This window comes from Sus scrofa, chromosome 14 (assembly GCF_054392235.1).
Source record: "Sus scrofa isolate SSC_HxYL_T2T_F1_AM1 chromosome 14, Sscrofa_HxYL_maternal_Yorkshire_Landrace_v2.0, whole genome shotgun sequence".
Taxonomy (NCBI): Eukaryota; Metazoa; Chordata; class Mammalia; order Artiodactyla; family Suidae; genus Sus; species Sus scrofa.
The window spans coordinates 75,905,377-75,919,686 of record NC_139396.1 but is presented as its reverse complement, the minus strand read 5'-3'; the positions used below and the strand labels follow the sequence as shown (position 1 = coordinate 75,919,686).

Sequence of the window (14,310 nt, the reverse complement as noted above, 5' to 3'; positions counted from 1 at the left end):
ATAGCACATATCTTTTGAAATTAATTAATGCCTAAAGAACACTGTTTTATGTCAGTAGCCCAAATTTATGAAGGGGATTCTCCCCCTCTTTTCATCCTAAGAACTTTTAAAATGGAATTAATCAATTGGATGTTCTGAACATGTATTTCTTTCTCTCTTTATGCAGTGGTGTGGTTTAATCTGTGTTTCAGTGAAAGAAGATAAATTAACCATTTCTTAACTGATTGTGTATGTGTGTGTGTATATATGTATATATATGTGTGTGTGTGTGTGTGTATATATATATATCACAGTGGCATTATTTTTATTTCATGTTAATGAGAAGAGTATAAAAGTATATTAATTCAGTTTATGAATGAAGAATCACTAAATGACTACCAGAAAGTTATACTACACAGACACACACACACACATATATTATATATACATATACACACACACTGTACACACACATACACATATATAAACTATATACTATAAAGAAAGAAATACTCTAAAATGGTAGATTTATTGTTTCAGATATACAGTATTCCCTGGTTTAGATTATCTGTTTATATCTGCTCTCTGTCTATTAACTTATTCACTTGTCACTGATGCTTCTGGAAGAGATGAAGGATAAAAGACCGAGGGGGTTTTAGGGCAGAACTGTAGGTCTAAACAGTACCCAAAGTCAGAGATGCTGGAGGTTAGCCCAAGTAACAGAACTGACTTTGGCTCATGGGAAAGACTGTTCTGGCTGCTGATAGTCCTGATCCCACAAGAACAGGGGGAAAAGAGACAAAAGGAAAAGAGACAAAAGGAAAAAAGAGCAATGAGTGACTCTTACCTTTGAGTGCTACTGGGCAAGATTGCTTAAACTCTGTGTCATCATATGTTGTAGACATGGCAGCACTGCTTTAAGTTATCAATGGGGAAAAAAAAAAAGCAAAACCTGAGACTTAGGTGTCCTAAATATACTTTTTTTTTTTTTCCTTTTTATGACTGCACCTGTGGAATATAGAAGTTCTCAAGCTAGGAGTCAAACTGGAACTGCAGCTGCGGCCTATGCCACAGCCGCAGCAATGCCAGATCTGAGCCACATCTGCAACCTATGCCTCAGCTGTGGCAATGCCGATTCTTAACCCACTGAGCGAGGCCAGAGATCAAACCCACATCCTCACAGAGACAATGTCAGGTCGTTAACCCACTAAGCCATGCCAGGAACTCTTTTAAATGTATTTTAAAATATTGTTTTTTCTTTCCTTCTTTTTCCTTGTTTTCTTCCAACTAGGAATTGAGCTGGATGAAGATGGGTCTCTGGATGGAAACAGTGATTTAACAATTAGAGGACGCCTCCTCTCCTTGGTAGAAAAGGTGACATATCTGAAGAAGAAGCAGGCCGAAAAACCAGTTGAGAGTGACTCCAAGAAGTCATGTAAGCTATGAACCTATAAAGAGACAGTGCCAGAGTAACTCAACCACAGATGTCTATTCATCGTTTGAGCAAATATTATACCTGTTGAACCAGTGAGAAAATTGAGTTTTCAGCTTCTAAGAATCAAATTCTTAAGTAGATGCTTGTAGCTGCCACAAGTAGATAACAGCATCACACTCTATTTGTAGGAACATATTAAAAGATGGGAGTATTGTAAGGATGGATACACTCCCTAGAGAACTGAAAATTTAGGGACTGGATCAGAGTCCATCAAGAGAAAGAATAATGCGAGTAATTTAGCTTTCATATCCAAATACAATGCTATTGATTTTTAAATATTCTTGCATCTCATTAAACCTTTTCTTAAAATTTAAATAGCTATAGTCTAGAACTATATTTTAGTTCTGAAATATTTTCTCACGTATTATGTGTTTCTCACTCATCCGTCTCCTATTTAATAGAGGAGTCCCAGCTGATACTTTGTGACCCCAAATAAACTCACTGAGGCAATGGGTTTCTCAGACATAGCACACTCATCCAAAAGGGGTTCACGTAGTAGGTCTGTGAGATCAGATGACTTCTTATCTCACTTCTGAGGTTCCATTCATTTAAGATGCAGTGCTGGGAGTTCCCGTCGTGGCGCAGTGGTTAACAAATCCGACTAGGAACCATGAGGTTGCGGGTTCGATCCCTGGCCTTGCTCAGTGGGTTGAGGATCTGGCATTGCCGTGAGCTGTGGTGTAGGTTGCAGACGCGGCTCGGATCCCACGTTGCTGTGGCTCTGGCGTAGGCCGGTGGCTACAGCTCCGATTGGACCCCTAGCCTGGGAACCTCCATATGCCGCGGGAGCGGCCCAAGAAATAGCAAAAAGACAAAAAAAAAAAAAAAAAAAAAAAGATGCAGTGCTGGTTTATTAATAGCTTTTATGGGAAGAAGAAAATAAACTCATGAAAATCTTGGGTTTTTTTTTTTCCCCCTCTAATTTAAAGTGGAAATCTTTTCTCTATATAGTTACTTTTAAATTGATTCTTCAGTATCACAACTAAATTTGAGTCAGGTCTTCTTTAAAGTCAAAGTTCAAAGTTTCTTACAAATCCCTTTTTATTATTATCAACCTTATGATTTTGACCTATGAAAAATGACAACATGGTTTTGAGATGTGTGGAAGTATGTTGACATTTAATCTAAATTTTGTATTTGATTAGAATTGCTAGCTTTGTTTTTCCTTAGATAATGTATAGATTAAAACAGGTTAAATAGCTTCTTTTGGAAATCTTCTAGTATTATTAATGATGGGAATTAAGGACTTATGTAGGAATTGGTCACATTAGCCCTACTTAACTTTGATAATTTTACTATATATTTTAAGAGGTTTGGAAATTGTATTGCTTTTAAGGGTACTACCTCACACATCACATTGCAAGTAATCCTCTATGTATGACATAACTTTTCACCTTAATATAGCTTCACCATAAAATCCTTTTAAAGGCATTTTATTTTATTTATTTTTCATTTTTTTATTTTTTTGCTTTTTAGGGCCACACCTGCAGCATATGGAGGTTTACAGGGCGTGGATCTAATCACAGCTGTAGCTGCTGGCCTACACTACAGCCACAGCAACACCAGATCGGAGCCACATCTGCAACCTAAACCAGAGCTCATGGCAACACTGGATCCTTAGCCCAATGAGCAAGGCCAGGGATCAAACCTGCAACTTCATGGTTCCTAGTTGGATTTGTTTCCGTTGCGCCATGACAGGAACACCTAAAGGCATTTCTGAGTGACAGCAAGGGACCCACATTGAAGTAAAAATATAATTTCATAAGATCATTACTACAAATGACTCAAATGAGGAGGAGTTGGATAAAAAGAGTTTCTTGAATGCCCATGACTGATCTTTATGTCTATATGATATCAGATCTTCTGGGAGGAAAATAATGGAACAAAGAAAATAAAAATGAAATTAATAGAACAACTCACTGATTGCCCTATAGATTGCCAACAGTAATTTTGGAAAAAAAGTGGCTACAATTTTGAAACGGCTTAAATTCCTTAATTATTAGAATAGTTTCTAAAGAAAAGTTTGTGTTTCTATCCTTACATGTCTAACTCATCTTTCTTGACATACTGACATTAACAAACATTTAAATGAAGTTGATTTATTTCAAAAAATATATGTAGCCTTTTCAATTTTGGTGGAAATATAGACACCAAGTTGGGGATATGACATGGACACTTGAAATGCCCAACTAGTCTGTCTTATTTTTTTTTTAAATGAAATATCCATAATTATTTTGCAGCCACTCTTCAACAGTTGATCTCTGAGACTATGGTCCGATGGGCTCAAGAGTCTGTTATTGAAGACCCCGAGTTGGTGAGGGCTATGTTTGTCCTGCTCCATCGCCAGTATGATGGCATTGGGGGTCTGGTCCGTGCTCTGCCAAAGACCTACACCATAAACGGTGTTTCCGTGGAGGACACCATCAACCTGCTAGCATCTCTTGGTCAGATTCGTTCTCTGCTGAGCGTGCGAATGGGCAAAGAAGAAGAGAAACTTATGATTCGTGGATTAGGGTAAATGATTTAACTATTACACCTTTGTCTTATATATGTCTTCTTTATAATTGTTTATCTCAATAGTAGTACAGTAGGTGCATTAGTACAAATGACCTGTCTGGATTGTATGATCATTGCATGGGATTGTCATTTTTCTAGAGATTATGTTTTAAAGCTAAATAGGAAAACTGCTGAATGAAAAATGTGACTGATTTTACAACTAACTACATGCTAAGGTGGCTGTGATACACAACAAATATCTTAGTTTTTTGTTTTGGGTTTTTTTGTCTGTCTGTTTTTTTTTTGTTTTTTTTTTTTTTTTGTCTGTCTGTTTTTGTTTTTTGTCTTTTTAGGGTCATGCCTACAGTATATGGAAGTTCCCAGGCTAGGGGTTGAATCAGAGCTGTAGCTTTTGGCCTACAACACAGCCGCATCAACACCAGATCTAAGCTATGTCTGTGACCTACACCACAGCTCATGGCAATGCTGGATCCTTAACCCACTGAGCAAGGCCAGGAATTGAACCTATGTCCTCATGGATACTAGTCAGATTCATTACCACTGAGATACAACAGGAAATTCCAGGCTTTGTTTTTTAACTAATTTCTTAGTAATATATAATCACATAAAATACAGATTAATGAAAACACATTAAAATCCACAATGTGGGAGTTACCATTGTGGCACAGTGGGTTAATGATCTGGCTTGTCTCAGTGGATGTGCTGGTTTGACCCCTGGCCCAGCACAGTGAGTTAAGATCTATTGTTGCTGCAGCTGTGGTGTAGGTCACAGCTCCAGCTCAGATTCAGTCCCTGGCCCAGGAACTTCCATATGCCCTGGGTGCGGCCATAAAAAGAAAAAAAAAAAAAAATCAGTATCCTAATGGGACAAATGGAGAAGATGGGAAAAGCCTGGGCAACAAAAGCTAATTTTATGTTCTTTATTTATAAGAACATGAGCCTTTACTTAGAATAGTAATACTTAAATCTAACCTGAGGATACTTAATCTCCTGAGGAGGCCTCTCAGGAGAAGTGATCTTAATTAATTAAATGAGAACGGAAGCATTCCGGGAGCTGGAAAGCACTTTCTTTATTAAATGACCACGTAACAGTAATATATACTATTAGCATGTAAATCACTTAATTTAGCTAAAACTCAAAATGATTGTGGAATAAGGTAGAATTTACTTTTTTTGTAGTATTAGAAGTATCCCCAAATAACACATTTAATAAGTGACAGCCTGCTAACTGGTGGTAGAATTATAAATCCATTTAATTTGCCTAGAATTAAAGGCAAGCAAGATTTTGCAATTAAATACTTTCCAAAGTTGGTCATGCAAAAGAATTTAAATTAATGGGAGAACAAATCTCATGATTATATCTGTGGTTTGAGGGTTGATGGATATCTTGCTAAATATGCAGCTATTTAATGTGAAGGAAAGGATGCCTTTTCTTTACCGTAATTTTTTCATACATGAAATGGATCAGACCTATATTAGCCCTGGACCCCCAAGTCATTTTTATGAGTTGTAGATAAAAGCTCTCTTCATGAATATAAAACTGAACTAAACAAAATTAAAAGTTAAAAACTGAAAAAAAAAAGGAGTCATATGATTCCACTTTCCTGATAGAGCCAGAGTAAATAATAGTTAGCATATGGCTAAATGAATAGGTGAATGACTCGATTAAAGTCATCCCAGTCAAAGGGCAAGTTTCAGGGTTCCTGCAGGTTGTACATTATTTTCTTACTGTGGTTCTAACAGGAAAATGTTTTATAGAAAAGACTTTTGCCTGATTTGATATGTATTAAAATAAAAATCAACAGAGCTCTTTATTTGCAATGACTACTAAATACTAAGATTTTTAGAAGTAGCTTTACATACTTATTTTAATAATAGGTAATGCAATAATAATAATACTAAACATTCTAGGTGTCCTCTGCTACTGTTTCTTTAAATGAAATGTCTGTTTTAATAAGCTGGATTACTAGTACCTGGACTTGAATGTATATTCAGTTTCTCTTGAAGAATAAGTATCCTTTAAAGCCTTTCACCAAAATGGGGAGTTCCCATCTTGGCTCAGTGGTTAAGGAACCCAACTAGCATTCATGAGGATGTGGGTTCGATCCCTGGCCTCGCTCAGTGGGTGAAGTATCTGGCATTGCTGTGAGCTATGGTGTAGGTCATAGATGCAGCTCGGATCTGGCATTGCCGTGGCTCTGGCGTAAGCCAGTGGCTACAGCTTCAATTCGACCCCTAACCTGAGATCCTCCATATGCCGCAGGTGTGGCCCTAGGAAGGCAAAAGACTAACTAAATAAATGCCTTTCACCAGAATGGTAACATAAACGTAGCAGGAAATAACACTACTGTTATTAAACATACAAATTATGAATATAGTACTAAAAATAGCATATGTTTTTATATGCAGAGATAAACATCAATTTATACAGGAATTTTCATAAAAACATGATATAACACTGCTTCATATTTATATACAAAACAAGGTTGAACAAAATAAGGTTGGATTTAGATATCCATAAAATCAGAAATGATAAGGTTTATTTCATATAAATGAATGTTTATATATTTAGGAAATTTCTTGTAATTGATAGGAATATACAACTTGTATGTTATTTTCAATAAGCTGTCAATATTTTTGAGGAAAACCTGAATGAATTTATTAACTTTTATGGCTGAACTATGACTGCTCTTACTTTTCCATACATGCCAGTAATTATTTCCAAAATATTTGTTATGATCTCAGATAAAGTGTTATTAAAATTTTGCTCTGACTTCTGTGTTTGCCCCATACCTATGTTGCACTTTCTAGGGATATCATGAATAATAAAGTGTTTTACCAGCACCCTAATCTAATGAGGGCACTTGGAATGCACGAAACAGTGATGGAGGTCATGGTGAATGTCCTTGGAGGAGGGGAATCCAAGGTAAAGGAAATCTTTTGGTTCTCAGAGTGCCATTTATTGTAACCTCCTAGCTTACAAACGTTGCAAGTTCTAAAGGAGAGTTTTCTTTAATCCTCTTAGGACTGTTATGTATATGTGTGTAAGTGTAAGGTTTTATTTTTTATTATAGTTGATTTACAATATTGTGCTAATTCCTACTGTACAGCAAAGTGACTCAGTCATGCATATATATACATTCTTTTTTAAAAATACTATCTTCCATCATAGTTTATCCCAGGAGATTGGATATGGTTCCCTGTGGTGTACTGTAGGACCTCACCGCTTATCCATTCTAAATTTAATGGTTTTGCATCTACTAACTCCAAACTCCCAGTCCATCCCACTCCTTCCCTGCTCCCCTTGGCAACCACAAGTCTGTTCTCTATGTCTGTGAGTCTGTTCCTGTTTTGTAGATAAGTTTGTTTGTGCCATATTTTAGATTCCACATATCAGCTCTTAGAACTGTTTTTTAAAGAACACCTTTTGAAAAACAAACAAAACCTTACAGATGGAGAGGTAGATATGCTTAGATATGGTTCTATAGTTATCCCCCAGTATCCACGGGGAATGATTGAGTGCAGGACTTCCTGCAGATACCAAACTTCGCAGATAATCAAGTCCTTTAGATAAAATGGCACATGTGTGTAACTTATGCACATCTTCTCCTGCACTTTAAATTATCTCTAGATCACTTATAATACCTAATATGGTATAAACACTATGTAAATAGTTGCTGGCACATAGTGAATTCAAGTTTTGCTTTTTAGAACTTTCTGCAATTTCTGGTTTTTCAGTTAAATCTGCAGATGTGGAACCCACAGATACAGAGAGCTGACTGTAGTTTTTTTCTTTGATATTGATAACAATTTTTCTAATGCCGTATAATGTGCTTGGTTCTAAATAATTCTCATTTTGAGGGTCTTTAGAAACTTTCAAAGTTAATACTCTGCTAAATTTATAGAATTTTGAATTATAAATCCATTTCCATCATATTAGATGTCTATAACACAACCATGCTCTTCAGACCCAACTATTCTCTTGATTCAGACAACAATTAGTTCTACTAAATTCCTGATCCAGATGAAGATTTGAAGATGATGTTCTACAGCATTTGTTTTAAGACTCTCAAGTGAACTTTTAAGTGATTAAAGTTTAAATAAATTAAGACCAGAGGAATAGAATCATATAACAACTCTATATAAAGCAGTATAATTTCATGACCTCTGATTTTCAAAATGTTTCAATTTTTTTTTGAAATTTTAAAATGCATTTTTCCAAATATATAAATGAGGGACGTCTCCTATGGCACAGTAGGTTAAGAACCCAGCATTGTCACTGCAGAAGTTTGGGTCACTGCCATGGTGTGGGTTTGGCCCTGGCCCAGGAACTTCTGCATGCCTCAGGCACGGCCGAAAAATATATAGAAAGGAGTCCATATTTCTCATCTTCATACCAGTTAGACAAACTTACAAAGATATTTTTAAGTACTCTGAGAAGGACTTGGAGTCCTTGGGGATTGTCAGTGGCATACTGGAATAAGAGTTGGTTCTCAAGGGAAATGATGGGTTTGATGTGACCTAGCAGGCAGACCTTCCAGTAAGGATGGTCATTATAGGGGACAAGTTATATGCTAGTCAGGGAAGATGTGAACTCCACGAATCTTAGTAATAATCATGGTAACAGCAATAATACTGCTGATAAGAACATTACGTGGTTCCAAATATTAAACTGGGTGTTTTTCACAAACTGATTGAACTCCCTCTCCTTTACTTAAAGTAAGTGTTATTATCTATCTTATTCCAGTTTTCCAGAACATTATCGGTGAGATTGTGTACTTTTCAAAGGAAGCACAGCTAATAGTGTTGTTAGGAACCAGCAAGTGAACCTGCCTGACACTTAAACCAGGTTGATGCCACTGTTAGGTTTAAGGCTGTAGATTAATTCCAAATCAACCCACTGATGGCAGAGAGGTTTCACACTAGTGCTGGGCTTGATTTTTGGTGGCTCCAGGACTAGATAAGTCGAAGTCTAAACATTTGATGGTCTTCAAGTCTTCAGTACCTGCGGCCTGGCAGACATGGGCACACATGGATTGGAAATATGATGGAGACCTCAGCTTCTGAGCTTCTGAATGATTTATAAAAATCATTTACTTTCCCAGCTAACTAAAATGCTCTTTATGTAGGAAATTACTTTTCCCAAGATGGTGGCCAACTGTTGCCGTTTCCTCTGTTACTTCTGTCGTATAAGTCGACAGAATCAAAAAGCTATGTTTGATCATCTCAGTTATTTACTGGAAAACAGCAGTGTTGGTCTCGGTAAGTAAATGTATGACTTTCATTTAATCTTTAAAATAAAAGGGATATGCATATGACGTTTTAAAATTAAACTTTAATGTAAATTAACTTGGATTAGTGCAATATGTGCCTTGCATTTAGAAATTAAACTCTAGGTGAAAGTGTGTTTTTATACGGGAATTGTGATTGTAGTCCAATTCAGATTTTGTTTCATCTTCATTTCCATGAACAGCTTCACCAGCTATGAGAGGTTCAACACCCCTGGATGTGGCAGCAGCCTCAGTAATGGATAATAATGAACTAGCCTTAGCTTTGCGGGAGCCAGATTTAGAAAAGGTAATTAAGCAAATCCCAGCCCCATGTATTTGTTTGAGTTACACTTGTTCATAGTTGAGTCTCAAGATATTTAATTATAACTATAATTATAGTTTAATTATAGATATATATATGCTATATTACTATATAGTATGTAAATTATAGTATAATTAATATATATAGTTTGTTTATAACTATTAATTATAACTATCCTATAGTTATATGTATACTACTATAATTATATGTTGTATATTGTAGCCATATTATACTTATATATAATATTGTAATTATAAGTTATAAAGAACAAAAAAATTTGAGATGAGCTATTTTCTCTGGTTACATGTATTTTTTTCATTAGAAAGAAAGTCAACTTTACCTATATTCTTATATGTTGTTGTCCTTTCATGGTAATCTTTTGTTACTGTTGCTTTTATCATCCCATCCCAGTTTTTTATAAGTTTGTTCAACAAGTCATATACACAATTCATATCATAGAGAAGTTTGCATTTTATAATGCAAGGTATCGGACATGCCCTCTAAGCATATTAAACCACATATCTGTTTGCCAAAATATGGATAAATTTCTTTTTTTTTTTTTTTTTTTTTTTTGCTTTTTAGGACTACACCTGCAGCATATAGAAGTTCCCAGGCTAGGGGTTGAGTTGGAGTTGCAACTCCTGGCCTACACCACAGCCACAGTAGCCCAGGATCAGAGCTGCATCTGTGGCCTATACCACAGCTCACAGCAATGCCTGATCCTTAACCCACTGAGCAGGGCCAGGAATGGAACCTGCATCCTCATGGATACTAGTCAGGTTTGTTACCACTGAACCACAATGGGAACTCCCTAAATTTCTACCACATTTTAATTGCAGTTGTATTCTAAGTAGTCTTCCTAAACCCTCCCTTATAGCCAGTAAGTTTCTTGAAAGGATCATATTAATCCTCTACCCAGAATTCTTTAAAGACTTCCTCTCTCAGTTTGAGCAAAAACCTAAAAGCATTGCTATAGCTCCTAGCCCATCTGATATCACATATCAGTCTTATTTCATTGCCTATAATTCTCCTGGTCTCTCTTCTTGCTTCAGCCACACTGTACCCCTTGCTGTCACTGGAACTTGCCAGGTGTACTCCTGCACTAGGGCCGTGACATGCACTGTTCTCTCCATCTGCAGTGTTCTTCTGCCAGACATCCCTATGGCTCTTTCCCAGACATCCTTCCAGTCCTAGCTCCAAAGTCACCTTCTTTCCACCTCTTCTCTGTCCATGCTCTAATATATATATATGTATTAAAGTTTAAATATATGTGGTTTTAAATTTTATTTTAATATAAACATGTTTTACTGAAGTCTATATATTTAAATATGTTTAAAGGAGTATTTTTCTACTCCTTAATATAATGTAAGGCCAATGAGTTCAGGGTGGCTCTTTTTCTCTGTTGCTCCCTGCATTATCCTCATCTTAGAGAACAGCATTGGCTCTGAGTAGAGACTCAATGCACAGCTATTGAACCATGAAAAAGTGAACTCTTCACCAAGACCTTCTGACATGCCGTCAAGGATCATGAAGCTTTGCATCTCTGACGAACCTCTGGAGAACTTTCTCCTGTGTACAATTTGCAGTCTTGTTATCTACACACTGACAAATGGCTAATATTAAAAAGGTAGACAGGAGTTCCCACTGTGGCTCAGTGCTGACAAATCTGACTAGTATCCTTGAGCATGCAGGCTTGATCCTGGCCCCGCTCAGTAGGTTAAGGATCTGGCATGCTGTGAGCTGTGGTGTAGGTCACAGATGCCACTCAGAAGTGGCATTGCTATGGCTGTGGCATAGGCTGGAAGCTGCAGCTCTGTTTCAATCCTTGGCCTAGGAACTTCCATGTGCCTCGGGGGTGGTCCTAAAAAGACAAAAAAAAATAAAATAAATTAAAAAAGGTAGACAATGCTAAATGTCAAGCTGTTGAGGAGGATGTGGAGCAACTAGAACACTCATCTGTTGCTATTAGGGTGAAACAATTAAGTCGGTTGGAAAGTAGTTTGGCATTTTTTTTATAAGGCAAAGTCTCAAATGATGAAATTTAGGAATATTCTCCTTTTATAGAGTTGGTTCATGAACATTTTTACTATGATAGCACTTTGTTGTGATTTGTCCATATTTCTTAATTCTAAGGCTTTACTAAAGGGAGTTCATGTAGATGGTCATGAGATTAAAAAGAAGCTGCAAAATGCAATTGTTTTTAACCATCCTTTGAGGATGTCATTTACTATGTCTAGGGCAAGCACCTGATGAATTCTCATCCAGAAGGTAACCCTTTTGCTTATTGTCTTGTTTGTTGTAGGTAGTTCGATATTTGGCTGGCTGTGGACTGCAGAGTTGCCAGATGCTGGTGTCAAAGGGTTATCCAGATATTGGGTGGAATCCAGTTGAAGGAGAGAGATATCTTGACTTTCTCAGATTTGCTGTCTTCTGTAATGGTAGGATGAATTGCTTAGGGTTATTTATGATTATTAAAACTCCAAAAAAAATAGATGTATAAAATAATGAGACATTGGAGCATATTTTTATGAAGGGAATAAATAGTAGTAGAGAAATTGAATGTTATATAGTCAGTATTTTTTTCTCAGTAATTATCTATTTTATAATATTTATTTTGATAGTGATGCTAGGCTTTCATTATTAAATTTAAAATTTTAGGCACTTATATTCTTGCTGTTTTTATAATTAGATTTTAATGATAGCTTTAATCACGACTTCATTTTCTATAATGAATTTACAGACATAAATAGTTTATGCCTACATCATGTTCTTTACTTTGAAAACTTTAAGTGCGAGGCAAGAAATTTACTGTGTCTTAGGTATGGACAACTAGGCATTTGGATTCAACTTTGGCTCTGCTACTACTTTCTTTGGTTTTAGTTACTTTTCTTTAAATATGAAGGAATTAGTATAACATTGTTGCTCAGAACTTCTATGTGGTTGATTCTTGTTTACTCCTATCTCCACTTGCTCCTAGGAGAGAGCGTGGAGGAGAATGCCAACGTCGTGGTGAGATTGCTCATCCGAAGGCCCGAGTGTTTTGGTCCTGCCTTGAGGGGGGAAGGTGGGAATGGCCTGCTTGCAGCCATGGAAGAAGCCATAAAAATAGCTGAGGATCCTTCTCGAGATGGTCCCTCACCAACTAGCGGATCCAGCAAAATGCCGTAGGTCAAATACACACTCTCTTAAGGGGAAATAACTGCTTGATTTGAAATTGTATAAAATAGAATTGGCATTGTCTTAATTGTAGAATGTCTCCCCTTAAAAATCAAATGTGTTTGGGGAGAAGGGATGGAATTTGCTGTTGCAGTAGGGTGAATGAACAAGGAGAGACCTCAGGAAGATTGTGTGGGTTTAATGGAAAGAAATTTAGGTTGAGGAGATATATTTTAGGAATCTTCCCAGAGCTCTATGGCATAAATGGCGGGTGAGCCTTTGAAATTAGAGCTTGGTAGGAGGCTCAAGAGAATGAGTTTTCATGATAATAGTAAGAGAGAAAGAGACCTTTAGCAAGTAGTTGGAGACTTAACTAAACTGGTATATGTTGGCACAGTTCAGAAAAGGGAATGTGGTCATTTTGAGGAGTAAGATGCTTCATTAAGGTCTTGGTGACAGATGGGGGAGACAGTGACTACCTTACATTTCCCCGTAGAATTTGTTGTTAATACTTGTTTCCAGAAGTAAGTTCATCCAGGCAGGCTGCTTCCTATTTTTTTAATCTGTAGAGCTGAGTGTCCTGCCAAGGGGGCACGTAGCCACACTGCTGGAAACATTGGTAAAAATATAACATAAAGCTTACTGAGGGCAATTTTCCAAGCAAAGAAGTCATCCTGCAAACCCTGGTTTCTTCCATTTTCAGACAAGGCATAAATGTACCATCCACACCAAGGCCAGGGTTTCAGGCTGGGAGCACTCCATGCGTATGTTACGTACTGATCAGTTAGCCATCGAGGAACTACGGGTCCTTTAGTTTCTCTGAGTAGTAGAAAATATATCAAGAGATCTCTAGCCAAGTGCCACATGAGCAGGTTGTTCACCAAAGGGCCTAGGGGACAGGTTTGCGCTCCAGGAACAATATTGTCAATGGGCCTTGCCGTCATTCTGCAGACTTCTGAATCCACCCAAGGATGAAAGACATGATCTTCCAGGACTGTCCTAAATTGTCTCTCCTTGATGAAATAACGAGATATTTATACTTGGGAGTGGGTGGGTGGGCAGAGTAAAGAGAGAAGTGAATAAATGAAGTCACATTTACAGAGCACTCTGGGCAAATCACCGTATTGGGCGCCTTGCACATGTCATCATAAAGGGTAAAAGATTGTCACCTTTTCTGTAAATGTTACGCTGTTTATAAAAGTAAACATTCCACGTCTTTCTTTTCTCTTTTTTTCTTTTTAAGGCCACACTTGCAGCATATGGAAGTTCCTGGGCTAGGGGTTGAATCAGAGCTGCAACTGCAGGCCTGTGCCACAGCCAGAGCCACACCAGATCCAAGCTGCATCTGCAACCAGTGCCACAGCTTGCAGCAATGCCAGATCCTTAACTTACTGAGCAAGGACAGGAATCAAACCGGCATCCTCACAGACACTGTTGGGTCCTTAGCCCCACTGAGCCCCAAAGGAAACTCCCCCAAGTCTTTCCATCAATCAGTTTTGTTAATATCCTGTCTGTAGAAATGAACAGAGTCCAACCAATCCACATTAGCAGTTCTCCTTTTTTTTTTTTTT

At 37.3% G+C, this 14,310-nt stretch overlaps 1 protein-coding gene across 19 annotated transcripts in view; it reads left to right on the top strand.

Annotated features, from left to right (window-relative positions):
- The window catches only part of RYR2 (ryanodine receptor 2), a 745,790-nt gene that overhangs the window by 526,039 nt on the left and 205,441 nt on the right, over positions 1-14,310 (top strand). For all 19 annotated transcript variants that reach the window (XR_014827812.1, XR_014827813.1, XR_014827814.1 and 16 more), the window contains 7 exons: positions 1,271-1,414; positions 3,715-3,988; positions 6,803-6,917; positions 9,121-9,253; positions 9,465-9,568; positions 11,886-12,021; positions 12,561-12,747. Coding sequence is in view for 11 of the 19 variants with exons in the window: in XM_084996827.1 (XP_084852953.1) it covers positions 1,271-1,414; positions 3,715-3,988; positions 6,803-6,917; positions 9,121-9,253; positions 9,465-9,568; positions 11,886-12,021; positions 12,561-12,747 (1,093 nt within the window). In the remaining 8 variants the exon portion in view is untranslated. The remainder of the gene's footprint in view (positions 1-1,270; positions 1,415-3,714; positions 3,989-6,802; positions 6,918-9,120; positions 9,254-9,464; positions 9,569-11,885; positions 12,022-12,560; positions 12,748-14,310) is intronic.